The sequence below is a fragment of the Phaethon aethereus genome, assembly GCF_964289735.1.
Source record: "Phaethon aethereus genome assembly, chromosome: 2".
Taxonomy (NCBI): Eukaryota; Metazoa; Chordata; class Aves; order Phaethontiformes; family Phaethontidae; genus Phaethon; species Phaethon aethereus.
The window spans coordinates 25,665,223-25,686,788 of NC_138582.1; the positions used below are offsets into that span (position 1 = coordinate 25,665,223).

Genomic DNA, 21,566 nt, shown 5'->3' on the forward strand with positions numbered 1-21,566 from the left:
GAGGAAATGGGAATTTGCTGTGTAAGTACTGCATGATGCAAAATGTTGGAGAAAGTTGTATTGCCGATTTGCTGCTGTTGTCTCCTGAGACATCTGGTGTGTATTACAGATACTGAAAAGGCTACTGTACAAAAGCTCCCTTGAAAAGACAGACTAACTTGGCAGGGGCGGGAAAAAGCTATTGATCTGCACTTAACTAATTTTTATCTGCATGTTTGTTTATGCAAAGTTAATCACACCTCTGTTCTCTGAATTTCTCTTCATTTGGAATATTAAGTGACTCACTGCATCTGGTGCTTCATGAAGCAGTTAGCAGGGAAATACCTCCTGCATTCCTGCAACTGTAGCCAGTAAATGCTATTTTGATACCATCTGAAGAAATACCCGAAAGCATTAGTCTTGAATTTGACCAGTCATTTTCTTTGCTGTCCCTGAAGGTATTTATTGTTAGTTATTATTAATAAGGATCTTCACTTTTAATAATATTTTGGTCCCTTCTATAAAGGAGAGGCAGATTTCAAGTCTTAACAGCCTTGCTTCTTGGAGATTATCTATTAAGTAGTTTAGCTTTTCTTTACAGTAGATTGATTTGAGCTATGGAGACAGCTTGGGCTTGATGCGTTGTAGTTTCTTTTAACCTGCCCTCCTTGTCTTATATGTAAGAAGCAATTATTCTGAAAGGATATATCGCTGGGTGAGTTTTCTTACTTCATTGGTTGCATAGTTCTGGAATGTTACAAGGTTTTCACATTTGCACTGGTCTTTATCTTTTGAAGCTTTTGCTGAAAAACAGAAACAGTCAAGGTTAGGCTAAATGCTGAATAAATCAGATGGGATGGGTGAGGAAATGACAAGGACTTGTAAATGCAGAGCAGGTTTAATACAGCTTCCTGTTCTCAAAACAGGTCAACATCCAAAGGAATGCTCTGGGGCAGATTAGGTAAATACTGGAAAAGGGTACACAATACTTGGGTCTTTAGAATAATCCAGACTGCTCTTTGAATATAAACAAAGGTAACCTGATTACCTGCTGTTCTTGTTGAGTGAGTGTGACTGTCTTCAAAAAGATACTTGTGGTGTATTGCAAGATTGGGACAGGCAATGACATCTGTGATGGCTATTGTGGTTGATTCAGGTCCTGCAGGAAACCCCCCAAAAGTCTAAAAATCAAACCCACTTCACTTTAATGATACAGTATTTTTTTTTTCTACTCGCATGCACCGAGTTCTCCTTAATTAGTGAGTAATCTCATTGATTGCAGTGAGGATCACTCATGGAGAGGACTAGGGATACAAAGATGTGAAGGAGCCAAGCTGCTAGGTTGTATTTACTGTATACATGATTTAAGTTGTGGGTTGCAGAACTGAGAAAGGGAGTTGTGAAGGTTCGTGTGAGAAACAGAAGTGATTGAAGGCTGAACATGCTTTAAAATATCAAGCACGGCGTTGAAATACAAGCTTCCCCATGAAGTAATTAATTTGGATGGTGTAAGAAGCATGCAGCCAAGCATTTGTTGCAGTGAATCTCAAATTTTTTGTACAAAGCAGAGCTGAATTGCAGAAAGGAGGGTAGCAGCAAGGGGAGTAGGGTGAACAATTCTCTCACAGGTGACTTGTTAGGGTTCTCTACAGAAGGCGGCATGAAGAGGCAACTTAACAATGATCAGGGGAGTTAGCAGGACACCAAGTTAAAACAGCCAACCTGAAGGCTGTGGACCGGTCTTATGAAGCCTCTTGGATGATGGATCCTGCTGGTGAGCTGACTCTCTCAAAGCTGGTAGAAGGAAATTGCCAAAGGAAATGAAATCACAAAAGGAGCAATAAAAATGTTCACATTCCCTAGAAACATGGATGTTTCTTACCAGTAACTCTGTGTTTGTCTCATAACACATGGAGAATGCCTCATACCTGTGCAGTGTAGAAGAGGTCCAGTGTTGATGGAAGCTCCAGGACTTGCTGTTCAATGGAGGCTATCAGAGGAACTAGACTTGAAGCGGGAGGGGGATAGTGGACTGTGAGATGGATCGAGAACTGTCTAAGCAACAGAGCTCAAAGGGTTGTGGTCAGCGGTGCAGAGTCCAGTTGGAGGCCTGTAGCTAGTGGTGTTCCCCAGGGATCAGTACTGGATCTGGTTTTGTTCAACATCTTCATCAATGAACTAAATGAAGGGTTGGAATGTACCCTCAGTAAGTTTGCTGACAATACAAAAATGGGAGGAGTGGCTGATACACCAGGAGGCTGTGCTGCCATTCAATGGGACCTGGACAGACTGGAGAGTTGTGTGGAGGGGAACCTCATGAAATTTAACAGAACAAGTATGGAGTTCTGCACCTGGGGAGGAACAACCCCATGCACCAGTACAGATTAGGGGTTGACCTGCTGGAAAGCAGCTCCATGGAGAAGGACCTTGGAGTCCTGATAGACAATAAGTTATCCTTGGGATAACAAGGTGCCCTGCTGGCCAAGAGGGCCAATGGTATCCTGGGGTGCATTAAGAAGAGTGTGACCAGCAGGTCGAGAGAGGTTATCCTCCCCATCTACTCTGCGCTGGTGAGGCCTTATCTGGAGTTTTGTGTCCAGTTCTGGGCTCCACAGGTCAAGAGAGACAGGGAGCTTTTTGAGAGAGTCCAGTGGAGGGCTACGAGGATGGTTAAGGGACTGGAATATCTCTCATACGAGGAAAGGCTGAGAGACCTGGGGCTGTTTAGTCTGGAGAAGAGAAGGCTGAGAGGGGACCTTATCAATGTCTATGAATATCTGAAGGGTGGCTGTTAGGAGGATGGAGCCAGTCTCTCTTCAGTAGTGCCCAGTGATAGGACATGGGGCAATGGGCATAAACTGCAGCATGGGAAGTGCAAGAGCTCTCAATCCCCAGGTGTAAGAAATCAGGAAAGGAAGGCAAGAGGCCAGCATGGCTGAGTCAAGACCTACTGGTCAAACTAAAGGGCAAGAAGGAAATGCACAGGCAGTGGAAGCAGGGACAGGTATCCTGGGATGAGTACAGGGAAGCTGCCTGGTTGTGTAGGGATGACGTCAGAAGGGCCAAGGTGTGGCTGGAGCTGAACTTGGCAAGGGATGCAAAGAATAACATGAAGGGCTTCTACAGGTATGTCATCCAGAAAAGGAAGGTCAAAGAAAGCATAACCCCCTGATGAGCAAGACTTGCAGACTGGTAACAACAGACAAGGAGAAGGCTGAGGTACTCGGTGACTTCTTTGCCTCAGTCTTCACTGGCAGTCTCTCTTCCCACACCTCTCGAGGAGATGGGCTGCAAGATGGGGACTGGAGGAGCAAAGTTCCTCCCACTGTAAGAGAAGATCAGATTCAAGACCACCTGAGGAACCTGAACATGCACACATCTATGGGACCTGACAAGATGCATCCCAGAGTCCTGAGGGAATTGGCTAATGTAGTTGCCAAGCCACTCTCCATTGTATTTGAAAAGTCCTGGCAGTCCCTGGAGACTGGTAAAAGGGAAACATTGCGCCCATCTTTAAAAAGGGTAGCAAGGAAGACCCTGGGAACTACTGACTTGTCAGGCTCACCTCTGTGCCTGGGAAGATCATGGAACAGATCCTCCCAGAAGCTCTGATATGGCATGTGGAGGGCAAGGACGTGATTCAATACAGCCAGCATGGCTTCACCAAGGGCAAGTCCTGCCTGACCAACCTAGTGGCCTTCTGTGATGGAGTGACCACATCAGTGCACAGGGGAAGTGGACTTCTGTAAGACCTTTGACATAGTCCCCTACAACATCCTTGTCTCTAAATTGGAGAGTGGGTGGGTGGACTGTTGGGTGGATGAGGAATTGGCTGGATGGTCGCATCCAGAGGGTAGTGGTCAACAGCTCAATGTCCAGATGGAGACCGGTGATGAGTGGTGTCCTTCAGGGGTCCGTAGTGGGACCAGTGCTCTTTAAGATCTTCATCAATGACATAGTGGGATTGAGTGCATCCTCAGCAAGTTTGCAGATGACACCAAGCTGAGTGGTGTGGCTGACATGCCTGAGGGACAGGATGCCATCCAGAGGGACCTGGACAAGCTTGAGGAATGGGTCCATGTGAACCTCATGAGGTTCAACAAGGCCAAGTGCAGGGTCCTGCCCCTGGGTCAAGACAACCCCCGGTATCAGTAGAGGCTGGGGGATGAAGGGATCGAGAGCAGCTCTGCCAAGAAGGACTTGGGGGTACTGGTGCATGAAAAGCTGGACATGAGCCGGCAGTGTGCGCTTGCAGTCCAGAAGGCCAACCATAGCCTGGGCTGCATCAAAAGCAATATGGCCAGCGAGTTGAGGGAGGAGATTCTGCCCCTCTGCTCCGCTCTGGTGTGACCCTGCCTGGAGTCCTGCATCCAGCTCTGGAGCCCTTAGCACAGGAAGGACGTAGACCTGTTGGAGCGGGTCCAGAGGAGGCCACAAAAAAGATCAGAGGCACCTCTCCTCTGAGGACAGGCTGAGAGAGTTGGGGTGGTTCAGCCTGGAGAAGAGAAGGCTCTGGGGAGACCTTATTGCAGCCTTCCAGTACCTGAAGGGGGCCTATAGGAAAGATGAGGACAGGCTTTTTAGCAAGGCTTGTTGTGTTAGGACAAGGGGTAATGGTTTTAAACTAAAAGAGGGTAGATTTCGACTAGATATAAGGAAGACATTTTTTACAATGAGGGCGGTGAAACACTGGCACAGGTTGCCCAGACAGGTGGTAGATGCCCCATCTGTGGCAACATTCAAAGTCAGGTTGGATGGGGCTCTGAGCAACCTGATCTAGTTGATGATGTCCCTGCTTACTGCAGGGGGATTGAACTAGGTGACCTTTACAGGTCCCTTCCAACCCTAAGATTCTATGAACTCTTCCAAAACCAGAAATGCTTTATGAATAGATTAATAGTAGTAAAGCAATCTGAAATGACAGCAACCTACTTTGTGTCCTTAAGTGAAAATTCTTGCATGTTTCATTGTCATCCATCAGGCCTTTGAGGTGAACTGGATAAGAATAAAAACTGCTTGGAGATGGAAGAAATTTCTTGTTCTCCTTCGGTTTTCTCCTTTATAATGGGAAACATTGATCAGGGAGTTGGAAATGCTTTAGGTGAGAAGGGTGTAGTGTATTTGATGCACTACAGTTATAAGCAAAAATAGAAGTTTCTAATTCATGGAGCACAGCCTTTAAAATGTAAGAATTTATTTCAGACTCTACATACCCATATTTTTTAGTCAAAGGATGTCTGGAGAGAAATGGACCTGTTTTATATATATAGGTAGTAATTCTGTGCACTACCCCTTTCTTGCCGCAAGAGGGTAATGTAGAGGCAGCTTTGGTTCCTTAAGGAATAGGTTCTTTTCTAGAAAAATGCTTCACCTTCAATTAACTGTGGAGCCCTTAATGGCCCAGATGAGCTGAAGAACATACATTTAACAAATGCATGAGTTGATCAACTATGCTAGGGGAGTGGATGGAGCACCTGGGACTCACTCCCTGTGAATATACCCAGAGTTCCTTCACTGAAAGGGAATGTGTGAGGGTAAAAGGTGATGGTGCAAATGCTTGCGATATGCCATGAAGGTGCAGTAGGGAGGTGGAAGATGCTTCTGGGCCCCACAGGTGTGCTATAGCTATTGGGATCTCTGTTGGTCTAGTGAATATTGACAGATGCACAATAATATGCAGCTCTGCTAAGTTGCACTGGGAAGGAAATGAGTCCCTCTGAGTGGGGGCTGGAATGACTGAGCATGAGGAACAGAGAATGAACAAAGATGAATGGTTCAGTAAGAGTTCAGTGGGCAAAACTACAATATCAGTATGTATCAAAAAGTCTGCATGGGAGCCAGCTGGTGGAAGGAACACCGATTTTGGAGAAGAGTTCAGGGCAGAGCTGTGGGATGAGATCATAAGGTAAGCAATGAAAAAGATGGGTGAGGAGACTAGCAGAAGAATGATCAACTGCAACCAAAGATGATGAGATTTCCAGTGTAGGAGGGACAAAACACATAAGATGAACACTGAGTGTTTGAGCCTGGGTAATGACTTGTTCTAGAAGTCATTTAAGAGCTGTAGACTAATGAGGAAGCTTTCTAGGAAGGGCAAAGGAACTGACCTGAAAAGTTTGAGCTTTGGACACTGGGCTGGTATAGACAAGTAGTAAGGATTCAGATGTAAGGGCCAGGAAAGAAACAAGACTGACAGACACACTCGTAGAAGATTTCCAGGTTGGGATGGGAATTGGGCATTTCAGAAACTCCTCTTCAGGCTTCAGAAACTGGTTTGGGCCCAAAGATTTCTGATCTCATCACCCCTATAAAGCTCTGAATAATCAGACAAGTAGCAACAGAGGCTCCTAACCCTAACTGAGTCCCTTGATGAAGTCCGTTGCAGTGAACATGAATATTCAACTTCATTGGGGAACAAGTGTTAAGTTGGGTGTTTGTTTTTAGTGTTCTGTTTTGTAACAAAACCTAATTATTTTGTTGGGAAAAGCTAGTCAGAAAGTGTCTTCAAAAACGCATGTCTTCAAAGGCAGTGGACGACTATTTGCAGCAGTGGTAAGGATCCACAATTTGGAAGGAGTACAGAAGGATAACCAGCAGGCTGCTGAGTACTATCATCTGATGAGGGATGGGGTCTTGTGACAAAAATAGTAAGTATCCATGTAATTAAAGGCTCCCATAATGCACATGTTCAGAACAGGGGTGAAGAGGCAATCATGATGTGTGTGTACTATGTATGACATTGCTGTAGCCTTGTTAGTGCTTCCAGTCAGATGAGAAATCAACATTAACCAAGGCAATGAATATGAACCTTCTAACTGAATTCCTCTTAAGAGACAAAAGAGAAACCACTTTTTTTTTTTTACTACTAAGAATAATTAATAGTAATCAGTGGCTATTCTACAAGGCTGATGCTTTCTTGCAGAATAAAAGGAAAAAGCCTTACCCCAAAAGAGATTTGGAGGGCTTCTGCTTTACTTGGAAACATTGCAGCCCATCCACAGCTGGAACTGGGGATGAGAGGCTTTGTCAGTGGAGTCCATGAGGTTCAGAGGGTCTCCCACTGCCCTCACAGGCTGGAGCCTCAGAAGTCCTCAGCTAAGGACCAAGGCTGGAGTCAAAATGAAATTACTGCTGTTGCAAAGGAGGGAAAAAATTTAGACTGTAAACCAAAACAGAGAGAGAGGGGAAAAAAAAAACCTTTCAGCTTGTCTAACAGGCTTGGAGGCAGAATTTCTGGTGGAGTGAGTTGATGAGCAATAGATAGTCCTGGAGTGTCCAGAAAAACAAGGCTGTGAGGCATTGCCTGTTGGTGAGAGGAGGAGGACAAAAACAGAGGCACCAGCTCTGCCCAGTTGTGTGGAGGTGTAGTCTAGAAACTGCCACAAAGGGGCAGGTTTTATTTTTCATATGGTAGGTAATGTAGTTTAAAAAAAGAAAAAGGAAAATCATGGTTGCTAAACACGGCTGTGGGTACCTGAAAGATGAATTTCCATCACCAAGTTCTGGGGTTTGCTAATGAATGAGAATTATTATACCAGTTGCCAGATAGTTTTGGCTTTGGTGTCTCCCCAAGCTTTTAAGATGACATGCTGTCATCAGCAGATTATCTTCCTAGTAAAAAGGTTAACAAACAAACTTGGTTTCATGTTATAGTATTTTGTAGTTCAGAAAGATGGAGCTAGAAGATTCTTAAGACTGAGAGAAATGCAAAGAATATGTAATTTAGGAAACACTCTAGGATTCTTTTTTTCAGATTCTTCCTTGACATCTGTATGAGGAAGAAATGCACTGCTGCTTAGAATCATAGAATCATTTAGGTTGGAAGAGACCTGCAAGATCATCAATTGCAACCATTAACCTAGCACTGCCAAGTCCACCACTAAACCATGGTTTGCCAGCCAATATTACACAGTAAAGTTAAAGAAGAAAATAAAACCCGTTTGTGTTTAATTCCAAGAAAAACAGCCAAAGAAAAGCTAGTGAAAATTAAATCATCTTGCACAATTCTAGTGTTATGACCAGTATTATTCAGTGATGTTTCTGAATTTTTCTTCAGGTACCAATCTGAATGTACAAATAATACCGAGTCCTGGGAATGTGTGAGTGGCAGAGACATGCTGTCCTCTTTCCATCTGAACAGCTTTTGTCCTAGCTCACATTCCCCCTTGCCCTTGCAAAACTTCAGCTGGGAATGTTTATATAAAGACTGTTTGTGCCAGAGTGAGGAAGGGTGCTTTCTGGAACAAACCTTCCACTTTTGTGGAGCACAACTTGGAGCTTATGCATAACTGAGATCCCTTTTTTGTAGCTGTGAACGTATGTTCAATGAACTCTTTTTAGTCTTCTATAAATATGCGTAACAGCTCTTGATGATTTGTTTTGCTGTGTTTTAGTTTTTTGCCACTGACCTTAAGAGTAATTTTTTATTCTCATTAAGACATTACAAATCCCTGATTATTTTCCCACATTCCTAATGAAGTAGATCATGCCTCTTTGGCAGGGTGGGGTTCATTGCATGGCTGACTTAACTGTAGAAAAAGAAAGGGGAGGGAGCAATTGATCATTTTGAGCAAAGAAGTGTACATTTTATGCAAGCTTTATGAAAATAAAGGAAAGACAATTATTATATACCTTTACCCGGTGATGGATTAAGTGTATATATCCTTACATATTAAAGAGCAGAAAAATTACTGTGAGTGACTTATGCCTTGCAATGTCTGACATCAATTATCTATGACCCATACTATGACACTAGTTGTCCTTTTAGGCCTGCAAAAAATAAAAATCTGTAAGCATTTGTTCCTCTTCTATCTCAATGAAAGTGGTATACTGTTACCTTCACAGATTTGGGCTCTTAGCTCTTCACTTATGTCCTCCATTGCTGTGAAATCTTCAGCATAGAAGAGATGTTTATATGATGGCTCAGAAGCGATTTCTAGCAGTTCTTCCTCAATTGCTTTTCCTATTCCGATGGCATAGATAATTATACCTATATTCAAAAGAAATTGCACATAATTATTACATCAGCAGTTCTAAACTCTTGTTCCTCCATGCAAGGAGAATATGAGAAAGGGAGAGCACAAGAAATGCATGTGTTGCGTAACTTCAAAATTGTTTTTGAATAGGCTTAATATGCTTTAGTTACTGAGAAGATTTGTAGAAACACATCTTTAAGTTAGAGGCGACAGTTGCCTGTCCAGTACTGATAGTAAATGAACCCAGAAAGAATACTGTAAAACATCCAAGAGAATCGCACAAGTCAGCCTCATGGTTGTACTGAAAGGTCCTGGTTTGTGTGTGTTTGTGTACACAGCAATAAAGCTAATTACCAGGTTGATGGGGAGACCTGCGGGGCGGAGTCCTGAAAGATGGCAGTAATTGTTAGAAAAATCTAAGTACTTAGTGTTTCATCCAAATCCTTAGAGCACATTGAGACTCGATTCTTGCACCCTAAGGGATGCTAGTGGGCTGGGAGGCACTGCAAAGGCACCCAGACCCATGAGGGTAGGAAGAACAGGGGAAAAGAAATGATTTGTGGGGCTAGGAGAGAAAGAGCCTTACAACAGGGATACTCAGGACAAGCACTTTCCTGGCAGAGGTGCTAGGGAAAAAGTTAAAGAGGATTCACTGTTTTCTTCACTCTGAAAGCAGTGCAGGAGGAGGTGGTTCACAGCCCTCTCACTGGATAGATTTTAAACAAGCAATGAGTACAAAACATTGTGATCTTCAACATCTCCTTTTTCAGCAGTTAATTAATAATTGATTTTTTTATTCTTGTGAACATACGATTTGATACAACATTTCTCTTTACTTCAGTTCTGGCTTAGAAAGTGTCCATAACTAGTACTGATTTTGTGATTCCTGATATAACTATTAGCTTCATGGTATTTCAAGCTCTTTTACAAGATTCAAGAGCAGAAGCTGCCTTCTCAGCTGGTTAGTTTCAGATAAAACTTAGGGTGAGGAGGTTTGATATCTTTTTATTATCACAGGATAACAACAGCTACACACTCACTGAATTGCAACTTTAACCTATTTGCTCAGGAATCCTGGGCCTGATAACATAATAAAATACGCATTTTTCCATCTCTTTAACATTTAACGTAAGCATCCCCTTACTTTTCATCATGAATCTGCCTACCATTGCACTTTAGCCAGGAAAATAAAACATTCACCAGAAGCTGATTCAGTTTAATGAATGGACCAGTCATGCTGAGGTCTGTTGCTTTTTAAAGACTTGGAGATATCAGTGATAAAGCATTCAAGGCCAATTTCATATTCAGCATTACTACATTGCCTACGCTGCAATTACACAGGGGATGGATTTGGCTTGTAGCATTACAAATATCAGTGTAAGCAGTCCGGAACAGAGGTTTCATTCAGCAAGTAAGCAAGCAAGGTTGGCTTGTACTTTCCTTCTTCAGTCCCGTAAATCCTGCATATGCTTTCTTTGATCTCGCTAGTTAGTGTATTAATCTTTGGTTTTGTTTTTAATATTTTAAAAAACATTTTGTTTATATTTCATTGTACTGGCACCCTTGTTAACACATGCTCTTCTCATATCCTTCGAGATTTTTCCGTTTTCTCCTTACGGAGAGATGCCAGTCCTGACCAATGCTATGCTAATCACAGATCAAGTTATGATTGATATATCAAGTCAATAAAACAAGAACAGGAAAAAGATGTGCAGCACCTTCTAAAGTCTGGCTATTTTCTCTGTGTTGTGGGCCATCAGCCACGGCTCTTAAAGCAGTTTCTCATAAAATAGAAAATGTTTTGTGAAGAAAAAAGCGATCCTTTATTTTCTTGAAAAGTTTTGACAATTTTCAGTTGACTCTGCTAAACAGCTGAAAAGTTTCTGATTTGTGGCACAGGTGTCCTAGAGGATGGATTTCTGCCCAGACATACTTTAAATTAAAAATCACCAGTTTTCAGTTACATTTCAGCATCATCTGATAAGGCACACAGAAACAGAAAGACATCACTACAGCTATATCCTTTTGTAAAGAGGACCCATCTTCCTTCCAGAACACCATCAGCACTATAAAATTTGTTAAAAATACAGAATATACAGAAATAAATATATAACATAGCCAATTATTGCCATAGTATCTCCCAGAAGGATAGATTTCTCTATTTTGAAGAGACAGGTTGGGTTTTTTTAAATTGTTTTCTTAGAATTTTTGAAGTTCCCAATGTTCCCAATCTCTGTATCAAATGTCTACCCTTAGTGGATATGTTTCAGGCACTGCATGGCATGCTAGGTGGGTAGTATCACTACCTGTGGGTGGCACAGAACCCCAGTGGTGGACATTCATCATGGGTCCAGCCCTAGGGATGACATACATACACAAAGGCTTCTGTGAACACCAAAGATCTGATGTTCTGCTGCAGTGGTCACTGTACTAGCCAGCCTGCTATGGTAAACGCTCTCTTGATTAGCACATACTGTAGCACATCCATACTATAACCACATCTTATTTCTATCAATATTTGCCTTTTAGAATGAGTCAAAACCATCTCCACTTACCATTTCGCTTTGCTCTAGCAGCCCACTCGGAGACTTCATCTTGGGCTCGTCCATCCGTAAACACAATGGAGATTCGAGGGACATTTGCTGAATATGGCCTAGCTCCTTCTGTTTCTGTGAAGCTTCTCTCAAACATTTGCTTCAGAGCCAGTCCTGTCATGGAACCTCGCCCCATGTATTTCATTTGTGATACAGCTTTCTTCATGTCTTTGGCCGAGCTGAACTGCCTTAACGTAAACTCTGTGCGAACTTCAGTGGAATACTGAAGCAAACCAACTCGAGCAGCTTTGGGTGAAATCTCAAGTGAATCCAAGATTCCTGAGACAAATTGCTTTACAATTTCAAAATTATCCTCTCCGAGACTTTTTGATCCATCAATCACAAACACCAGGTCAACTGGGCCTTCAGTGCATACTGTGAAATAAGCAGCACAGTGTTCAGATCATGAAAAAAACTCCACAAAGCTGAAAAGGGATCTAGATACCCAGGGACCACATAAACTCAGAGGTCATCTAGAGCACCTTGTTCCTGGCTTATCCAACCTTGTCAGTGTGTCTAAAGATGTTGTGTACAGTCTATATCAAAAGCTAAGAGTGTGCCTATGACCCAGAGTTTAACAAGAATATAATCACAGTGAATACTTACTGAGACATACTGCTTTGTAGAATACTACAAGTCCTAAAAATACAGCAAATCAGAAAATTTTACAAATTACTGTTAAGTGGAGGGAAGTGTATAACTGAAGAACACAGCTGGGATATAGACATAGAGTTGCCATCATTTACTTCTAGGGATAGGCCAGTATGCTAACTTTACATTTGTGTAGATGACCAGCACTGAAAAATGTGGAAGAGAATCATTGCAGCTGCATTTGTGTTACAGAAGTAGCAAAAAGGTAAAGGTGGTACAAAGAAAGGAGTCAATGAAGCCATACTTAGTATACAAGGTGAAAATCTAGGAGTCATGTTTAGAGTGGCAGGGAACAGTGAGGCAAAAGCCAAAGAGCTTGGGGAAGGCTGAGCAAGAAGAGAAGGGTTAGGTAGCCTGCCCTACAGCTTAGGATGAGGTTCAAGTCTGGGGACAAAATTCAAAAAATGCACATGTGTTTATAGCACAAATGTAAACCTCTAGTGCCAGAAAAACAGCTGAAAAATTGTGAGAGAGTAGATGCTAGAAGTGTGCCTAGCTGCTAAACTTGGATCAGAATTGTTTATATATATGTTGTTTTCCTTCTAACTCTAACTGTCTTGTAATTAGAAGGCTTATGTATTGCTGAAATTAATCTTTTCTGGTTTACCTATTAAAGCTGGGAGACAATTCAGGAGACTGACAAATTTGGAGTTGTTATACTTTTTGGCAAGTAGTTCATAGGCACCCTGCATCCATGACAAGATTAGTGGATTTAGGGACTGCAGAATGTCTTTGAAGCTGCAGACGGGGTGGTTCTGCCAGATGTTTATTTTGGAAAGCAGTTGCCTCCATCAGGCATAGACTAGTGTGCTTTGTGCAAGGGGCTGGCTGCAGAGATGCTCAACTCCTATTTGATCAATGCAACTTCCAAGGGAGAATTTGCCAAGATAAGGAATGTAAGATTTGCATCTTAGTCTGGACCAAATGAACCTTGACCTCCACTCATCTCTGATGTTTGTATAGTAAGAATGCAGTAAGCACAATACACGAGAGAACTGTGCAGCTGTGTTCAGTAGTTGGTAAGTCTCAGATGAATACAGCGCTTAGTTTTGAATATCACTCTCAAAGGCAAATCGGAGAGTCCCGAGTTTCACAGCAAGAGCAATGAGATATTTAGAAAGCATGACACATGAAGAAAGCTTGAAGGAGCAGAGATTGTTTGCTTAAGGAAAGGAAAGATGAATACGAAGCATGATAACACCCTTCTAAGATGCAGAAAGGGATTATTTTAAACAAGATAATAAATCAGTTGTTCTCATTGAATAAAAAAGGTAGCAAATGGCTTCATCTGCTGTAAAGATAGTTGCTTGTAAGGGAAAAAAATATCATAAAGATAACACCATGAAAACAGACCACTTGGGACACTGAAACCATACTCTGTCATTAGAGAGTTTTTGAAACATCACTGAAACATCTATCAGAAATTTTTAGATATATATACTATGATTCTGCCTCAAGCATATGCCTTGAACTAGATCACTTCTCAAAGCCACTGCAAGTGCTCTATGTCTCTGCCTTCTATCACAGAAACTAGCAATGCTACTTTTCCTGTGGTTTGTAAGATTTATAGATGTCTGTGTGTTGTACAGGGTAACTGGAAGGGTCTGTAACATTTCTTATTATTTAAACTGACTGCAGACTAGACTAGAAGATCCTGAAGGTGATTGTCTGGAGGGCATTAAGTGAGGATTTGGGATCTTTAGATACCTCAAGAGTGAAAGTTATCAGAGTAGATCTCCCACAAAAGAGAACTCCACGTATGTTCTTTCGATGTTTATTTCTGCTTTGACTGCAGAAATACTGAAGATTCCTTATTCCTACACTGACTTGGTAACAGGTATTTCCAGCTTTAAAGCTTGGGCTTTTCTTCTTAGAAAACAGCGCTATTTTAGAACACTGTCCAAAAATTCCTTTCTGCAGTCATCTGAGGAAAAGATGTGTCATGTACTAAAACAATGGAAAAGTAATGAATGTGAGTACCAGAACCACCTCAATATCATTGCATAAGTCAAGACAGGGCAGCAGTTCATGGTGAATGGTTTTAGCTAGGGTTGAGGTCAGCCATGAACACGTTACCATTCTTTTGGTAATAATAGTCTCTCCAAGTAAGGCACCCATTTTTGCAGAATAAATGTTTTTACTGAGTTCCAGTAGAAGAGTTTCTCCTCCAAGTATTAAGGGGTGATGAGATAAATGCATGTCATATTCTAAGCATGTCATGTTAGAAGATAAGCAAATAGAATTAATGATGTTTTAAAATGCAGTATATACAGATAAAAGCTCCACAGTATATAGGAATCTGACTAAAGTGCACATTCCTTGATAATAAGATTTCACTTTGGCTTTTTTCCGGATGTTTGGAAAGAATTATTATTGTACTTGATGCTACAGCAAACCAACTTCCGATTTGTTAGTTTTTGCTTACAAGAGCATCAAGTTAATTGTTCAAGACATTTTCCATCACAGTCACATATGCTTTGGGCTTTCAAATATTATATCATTTTTGAAGTGAGGCTTTTTTTGAAGTAAGGCATTTGAAGTGAGGTCAAGTAATTTTAGAAATCAAAGAAGCAAATGCTTTCTAAATAAAATGTACTTACTTCTGCATGTTTTCTGATCTTCTTTTAGTACATATCCCTCCTGGCATTTGCAGATGTATGAATCATCATTATTAACACAAATATGTTCACAGCCATGGGCAACTGATTTGCAGACATCTTTATCTAGGAAAAATTGAAATACTTATATGTATTCTATTTAACATATTTAGAAATTCAAAGACTCCAAATATGATATTTGATGAATGTATGACAAAGGAGTATAACATCTTTGTTCATTTATGTAGCAACACCAGAGAGGAGTGGCTGACAGACATATTCAGTTACTTACTTCGACATGTTTTTCCATCTTGTCGCAGGACAAAACCCTCATGGCACTGACAGCTGTATGAATTGTTATTATTAATGCACACATGTTCACAGCCATGGTCAATGGATTTACACAGGTCTTTATCTGAAAATTGTTAAGAGAATTTCCTTATTAGGCTATTTCTCAAACGCAAAACTGGCATGAACAAGCTTTGAGTAAAATTAAATCTGTCATTTCTTTTATGACTGAAAAAACATATTCCCCATAAAAGTTTCAGCTACTCACTCCTGCATGTTTTCCTGTCTCGCCTCAATATAAATCCCTTGTGACACTGACACGTGTATGAATCGCCAGTTGGGACACAGACATGTTCACAACCATGGTTGACTGTTTTGCAGATATCTTTACCTTGGAATAATGAAAATTATATTTAGCAGAGTTAGCTAGGAAAAAAAACTTTCACAATATGTAAAAATTATGGCAATAATCTTCCATGAAGGAGCTCGCTTCCATTAGTTGATTCTATGTTAAAGAAACAAGTAACACGCTACCATTGCATAGTGTGTTTCATTAACAGATCAAGAAGTACAAAACAAAGATTAAACAACTTACTCCTACAACTTTTCCCATCTTCCCTTAGCATGAAGTCCTCATGACATTTGCAGATATAGGAATCGTCAGTACTAATACAAATATGTTCACAGCCATGGTCAACCGAGTTGCAAACATCTTTATCTGAGAAGAGTGGATGGAGTTTGTGAGGTGACGTTTGTTAGGGCGAGGTAATGTCTTATATTAACCAGCTCCAATAATTGGAAATCACAAATAAATGTATACATGTGCAAACAGTCACAGCCACAACACTTAAAAGCTTCAAACATAAACATACTTCTACAGCTCAGGCTACTCACATCTACATGTCTTTCCATCTTCCTTCAGCACAAATTTTTCATGACACTTGCAGATGTAGGAATCTTCAGTATTCACACAAACTTGCTCACAGCCATGATTGACTGAATTACAAACATCCTGGTCTGCAAACAGAAGAGTTGGTAGTCAACATACATCGGCAGAGGCCTCGGTAATATGTCTAATTCATCAAATTAAGTTCTCATGCTACTTACTTCTGCAGGTTTTCGCATCTTCTCTCAGTAGGAACCCATCATGGCATTTGCAGATATAGGAATCATCAGTATTAACACAAACGTGTTCACAGCCATGGTTGACTGATCTGCAAAGATCTTTATCTGAAAACAGATGACAGCTCTTGCTGGTTAATGCATTTCTACACAAACATGGGCTGCAGATAAAAAGTATGCTGATAAATAGCAGACTACTTACTTTTACATGTTTTTCCATCTTCTCTTAGCAGGAATCCCTCCCGACACTTACAAACAAATGAATCACCAGCATTAACACAAGCATGTTCACAGCCATGGTTGACTGATTTGCAAATATCCTTGCCTGGGAATAGTTGGATAATATTTAATGTGGTTTGCTAGTTAAACTTTTTTTAATAAATGCAAAGACTGCGGGGATAATCCCATGAGCAAAGAAAGATAGAAGCCTGCAAACTGAAAGCAAATCTCTGGCTAGTTAAATGACAGACAGTTTAGCTTATATGGAGCATGAGCTCCTTATCATCTGAGCAGAAAGACCTACACAATTTGGATGGCCTCCCACTAACAAATCATTTTAGGATTAATCTGACTAGATTAAGGAGGAAGACTTTACATTAACAGCAGTAAGAGTGAAAGAAGGGAATAATTTAGTACAGTCATTTAGTGCAAATTCATGCTGGTAAAAACAAAATTGAGCAAAACACCACAGAAAATGAAGCAAAATAATTATTTAAGGTTCTTACATCAATGCCAAGAGTCTCCATAAACAAACACCAGAAGAACAGGAACTACTAAGAGCGTAAATAAAATCTAACTGCTATTGCTGAAAATTGATGGGGGGATTTATATGACTGCAATGTTAAAACCAGTTGGTTAAAACCTCTTCAAGAAGGATAGATAGGGAGAAAAGACAAGAGGAAGCGGAGCCATCTATCAGCATTCCCTGTTTCTTTTTCACTGCAACACAAAAGAAAATGTTCCCAATTGCTAAAGGAGAACTACCTTTACATAGAAAGTAGAACAGTACCGACAGCCAAGTTCAAACCAACTCTTCAGCAAAATACCTAGGTTTAATGTGTAGGGAAGAAAAACTTGTATTTTCACAAGAGCTTCAATCTGAGCCAAATTACCTGGAGGTCTTATGCTGGCAATACAAAAATATCAGAAAATACTAAGATGACAATCTTCTAACTCAACAAGCATTACATTCAATACACAGCAATCTAAACTAGATGCCATTATAGCAGCTAAAGAAGAAATGATCATGTAAGTAAAAATTAGCATCAGCTTATACACAGCTGTGTGCAACTCAGACATATTTATTGTTCATAACCAGAATCAAATATAAACCAGCAGCAGGCATGGCGATTACTTCAGAAGGATGAATTTTACATAGCTGAAAGCCGAAGTATTTTGCCAAAGTATTTTGAGATGGGAGGGGAAATAATTAAAAAAAGTGAATTTATTTTAGTAGATACCCCCCAAAAACACAGTCCCATAATCCAAAAATAATGCCAAAGTAGTTAAAAAGTAATTAAAAAGCCTCATTTATAAATTGAAAACATCTTTAAGATTTGAATAATGATTGAAAGAAAGGACCATTCACAGTATTTACTGAACATGAAAATACTAGAAATTTGAAAACACTGAAATAGTAAGATAAAGGACAAGGGGATGCATGGCCAACAAAATAAAGGATAGCATGAATAAGTTATTTAAAGACTATTGGGAACAAAAAGCATTCTAACAATGTATTGTTAATTAATAGATAGAATTGCCCCTCAATGCAGAAATGGTAAAAATATTTAGTATATTCAGATCTGAACTTATGAAATAGGCTATTGATACTGTTGGAGTGAAAAGTTTCATCAGCTGAAAAACAGCTGGTCACACAGCACCTACTGAACACCCATATTTTCAAATCAGTAACTCCAGATAACTTGCAGTGAAGAGTTGTAAAAGAGCTGGCTGAAAAACACCTTGGATGCTTAGTGTTATTTTTCAGTAATTCCTGGAACTCTGAGGAAGCCCCAAATCACTGAGCAGTTTCCATCCCCAGTGCGTGCGCACACACTGAAAAAATACTCTGGTTCCAGTTTGAAAAGGATGACTAGTTCACTATAAGCCTGTGAGCCTGACACTGATCTGCATTAAAATAATGGAATACATAATGTGGAAAATGATTCAGAGTAAAATCAAAGAACAAGAATTAATATGAATCAACTTGGTATTATGGAAAACTAAGTAAGTATCTTTAAGTGATTATCAGGCTGGTTCATAAAGCTCATGCTGTTCATACAATGGAGCTTTCAGTAAGGCAGCAGTCTTGGAATTTATTTTGATTAAGAAACAGACTACAGAATCAACTTAATATCGATTAACACTGGCTAGAGACGTCTTCAGAATGACTTGTAAATGCAATATGTCTTTAGTTCAAACAATAATTAATACACAGAAATTTTATTATCTATAGAGAACAATATTCCGTCCTGACCACTATGAATCAGTGAATAATCTCCTAACAAAAGGAAAATGAAATTTCTTCTTTTATTCATAAGGTACTTACTTCGGCATGTTTTCCCATCTTGCCTCAGTACAAATCCATCATGGCATTGGCAAGTGTATGAATCGTCATTATTAACACAAAGATGTTCACAGCCATGATTGACTGATTTGCAGATGTCCTTATCTAGGAATAATTTAGATTTTATTTACTACAGTTTGATGAATGAGAACATTTCCAAAACTTTAAAAGCTATATGTAATAAGCTCCTAGTAAATAATAAAGAATTTATCCTCCTTTTTGTCAGGTAAAATCCCGTATAAAAAGACCTACCTCTAACACAATACATTTCTTCAGTAGACCTCTGAGTTTAAAAAATACAGTAACATCAAATAACTTACTTTTACACGTTCTCTCATCTTCCCTCAATACAAAACCCTCATAGCACTGGCAAATGTATGAACTATCAGTATTCACACAAACGTGCTCACAGCCATGGTCAACTGAACTGCAAACATCTTTATCTGGAATAAAAATAAGGTTGACAGTATTTAAAACACGTCTACAAGCACACAGATTATGAGGAAATCTTCTGTTAAAGATAAGGATACTTACTTCTACATGTTTTTCCATCTTCCCTAAGTGCAAATCCCTCGTAACACTGGCAGCTGTATGACTCATCAGTATTGACACAAACATGTTCACAGCCATGGTCAACTGAACTGCAGATGTCTTTATCTGAGAACAGTTGACGGCGTTTGGTTAAAGCACATCTACAGCAAATGTATCATGCAAGGCAAAGCAATAGCTTTTATTAGATCTACTGATATTACTGGAAGAAATGGGCAAAAAATTAGGCAGCAAACACTGCTAACTCTTGATACCTGAAAAATTGTGGGTCTTTTTTGTCTCCAGTCATATCAATTTGGCTATTAAAATACACTATTTCTGTCCAAAGAGGCTTTTACAAGCTTCTGGCAGGTGTAACAATACAGTAGTATTATAACAGTAAACTACAACAGTGCTATTTGTTAGAACACTTCCACAAATCTACACACTGTAGCTAAAAGTCTACCACTAATTATCAGAGCACTTACTTCTGCATGTTTTCCCATCTTCTCTCAGCAGGAAACCCTCATGACACTTGCAAACATACGAGTCATCTTCATTAACACAAATATGCTCACAGCCATGGCTGACTGATTTGCAGATGTCCCGTCCTGGGAATGATCGATATAAATATAGGTTTTGAATGAAAACAAGTTTAAAAATGTAGATCTCAAAAGGATGTTTTTTCCAGTAAGAAGTGATAGACTCCTTTCTTTTCTTGCCTGATGCACATGCAAAGGTTCAACAGATAACAGTCACTCACTTCTGCACCTCTTGCCATCTTCTCTCAATACGAATCCCTCACGACACTTGCAGACGTAGGAATTGTCAGCACTAACACAAATATGCTCACAGCCATGGTTGACTGATTTGCAGACATTTTTACCTGGGAATAATTTAATAGATGAAAACTTGTGTTAGTTAAGGGCAAGATGTTCAAAGCCTTACAGTTCCCAGCTACCGAATGTTCTTGTCCTTGCTAGTATACCGGACTCAATACTGCAAATCATTTATAGCACCTGCTGTCTTTTTTTTGTTGTAACAAAAAGGTACATCTTTGTCCTGCCAATTTTACAACCTTACCAGCAAGGAAAGGTGCACTGTTCTGGTTCTAGAGTTTGTAGAATTTCACATGTCTCTAGCAGGCAGATTAGTGATCCACAGAGATTTCCAATAACAATAATCCCACGTCCACATTTCAGGTAAACTTTCTGGTGTGAAACAGATCTTTCCGTCATCATCTTTTTATCTTCAGCAATAAACCAGCTCAAACCTGAAATAATTATGCTCTTTTTCCCTGTGCTTATGTTCAGAAGGTGTTTGTTATTTTTTTGTAAAGTAGGTTTGCAAAGGCTCAATGTATGTTGTATTTAACGCTAAGAAGAAAAACAGATTGTATCATCCTGCTGTGAAATTCTGGAAAATTGTCAGCTATAATTGGGTAAGCAGATTTTCAGTGGGGTTTTCTGATACAGAATTTAGCTACAACTCATATTTCAAAATAAAATAAAATACAATCTATTAGTTAACATTAGATAAACTAATATCTTGCTTTCACTTCCTTTTCCACACCCTTTATTTTCCTGTAAGGACTTCTGCATGGCCAGAAAATTTCACTTGCTTTTAGCTTTTTGCAAGATTAGAGTGTCAGTACTTTTTTAGACACAGAAAATTTGTCTCTGTTTGCACAGACTAACAAAGCAGGCTGTTGTGGTATACAAACTGATAATAAGGAGCTTTTCATTTGTCATGGTAGTATCTGGATGACTCTACATTTTTTTTCTGTAAATGCTTTTTAACAGCAGATGTTGATGAGATCTGTGGATATTATTGGGATTACAGTTATAAAATACTTCATGCCTGTGTGTTTTTCAGAGCTGTAGCCAGGATTCTTCTTTGATCACTTAGTGAATCACTTTAAAACCAGAGAAAAAATTGCAATGATTTTTTTTATATCTGCCACTCATCATAACTACATGATGTAGTCAAATATGTAATGCAATTATGATATCTCTTTTGCAATCATCCTTATCCCATGCTGGACAAATAAATGAACTTTCTATTAATAATATTGCAAGCTTATTCACGCTGTAGAAGACTTTAAAAACATTACATATTTTTGCCTTGATTTGAGAAGAAAATTACAGTTGTCCCATACAAGGATGTAAGTCAGAGTAAAATAGTTTTGGATTCACAGCAGTCCAATTTCAGGGCTACTTTTTAAATGGCACAGACATTTAGGGTGTGATTCAGGTGCCTGAAAGTA

At 39.8% G+C, this 21,566-nt stretch overlaps 1 protein-coding gene across 1 annotated transcript in view; it reads right to left on the minus strand.

Moving 5' to 3' along the window:
* The window catches only part of MATN2 (matrilin 2), a gene marked incomplete at both ends in the record, with an annotated part of 68,209 nt that overhangs the window by 1,940 nt on the left and 44,703 nt on the right, over positions 1-21,566 (minus strand). The window contains 17 exons of the mRNA XM_082014823.1: positions 685-782; positions 1,028-1,138; positions 1,702-1,773; positions 8,816-8,968; positions 11,510-11,923; positions 14,800-14,922; positions 15,089-15,211; positions 15,353-15,475; positions 15,680-15,802; positions 15,979-16,101; positions 16,192-16,314; positions 16,409-16,531; positions 18,755-18,877; positions 19,093-19,215; positions 19,307-19,429; positions 19,789-19,911; positions 20,064-20,186. Coding sequence (XP_081870949.1) covers positions 685-782; positions 1,028-1,138; positions 1,702-1,773; positions 8,816-8,968; positions 11,510-11,923; positions 14,800-14,922; positions 15,089-15,211; positions 15,353-15,475; positions 15,680-15,802; positions 15,979-16,101; positions 16,192-16,314; positions 16,409-16,531; positions 18,755-18,877; positions 19,093-19,215; positions 19,307-19,429; positions 19,789-19,911; positions 20,064-20,186 — 2,324 coding nt within the window. The remainder of the gene's footprint in view (positions 1-684; positions 783-1,027; positions 1,139-1,701; positions 1,774-8,815; positions 8,969-11,509; positions 11,924-14,799; positions 14,923-15,088; positions 15,212-15,352; positions 15,476-15,679; positions 15,803-15,978; positions 16,102-16,191; positions 16,315-16,408; positions 16,532-18,754; positions 18,878-19,092; positions 19,216-19,306; positions 19,430-19,788; positions 19,912-20,063; positions 20,187-21,566) is intronic.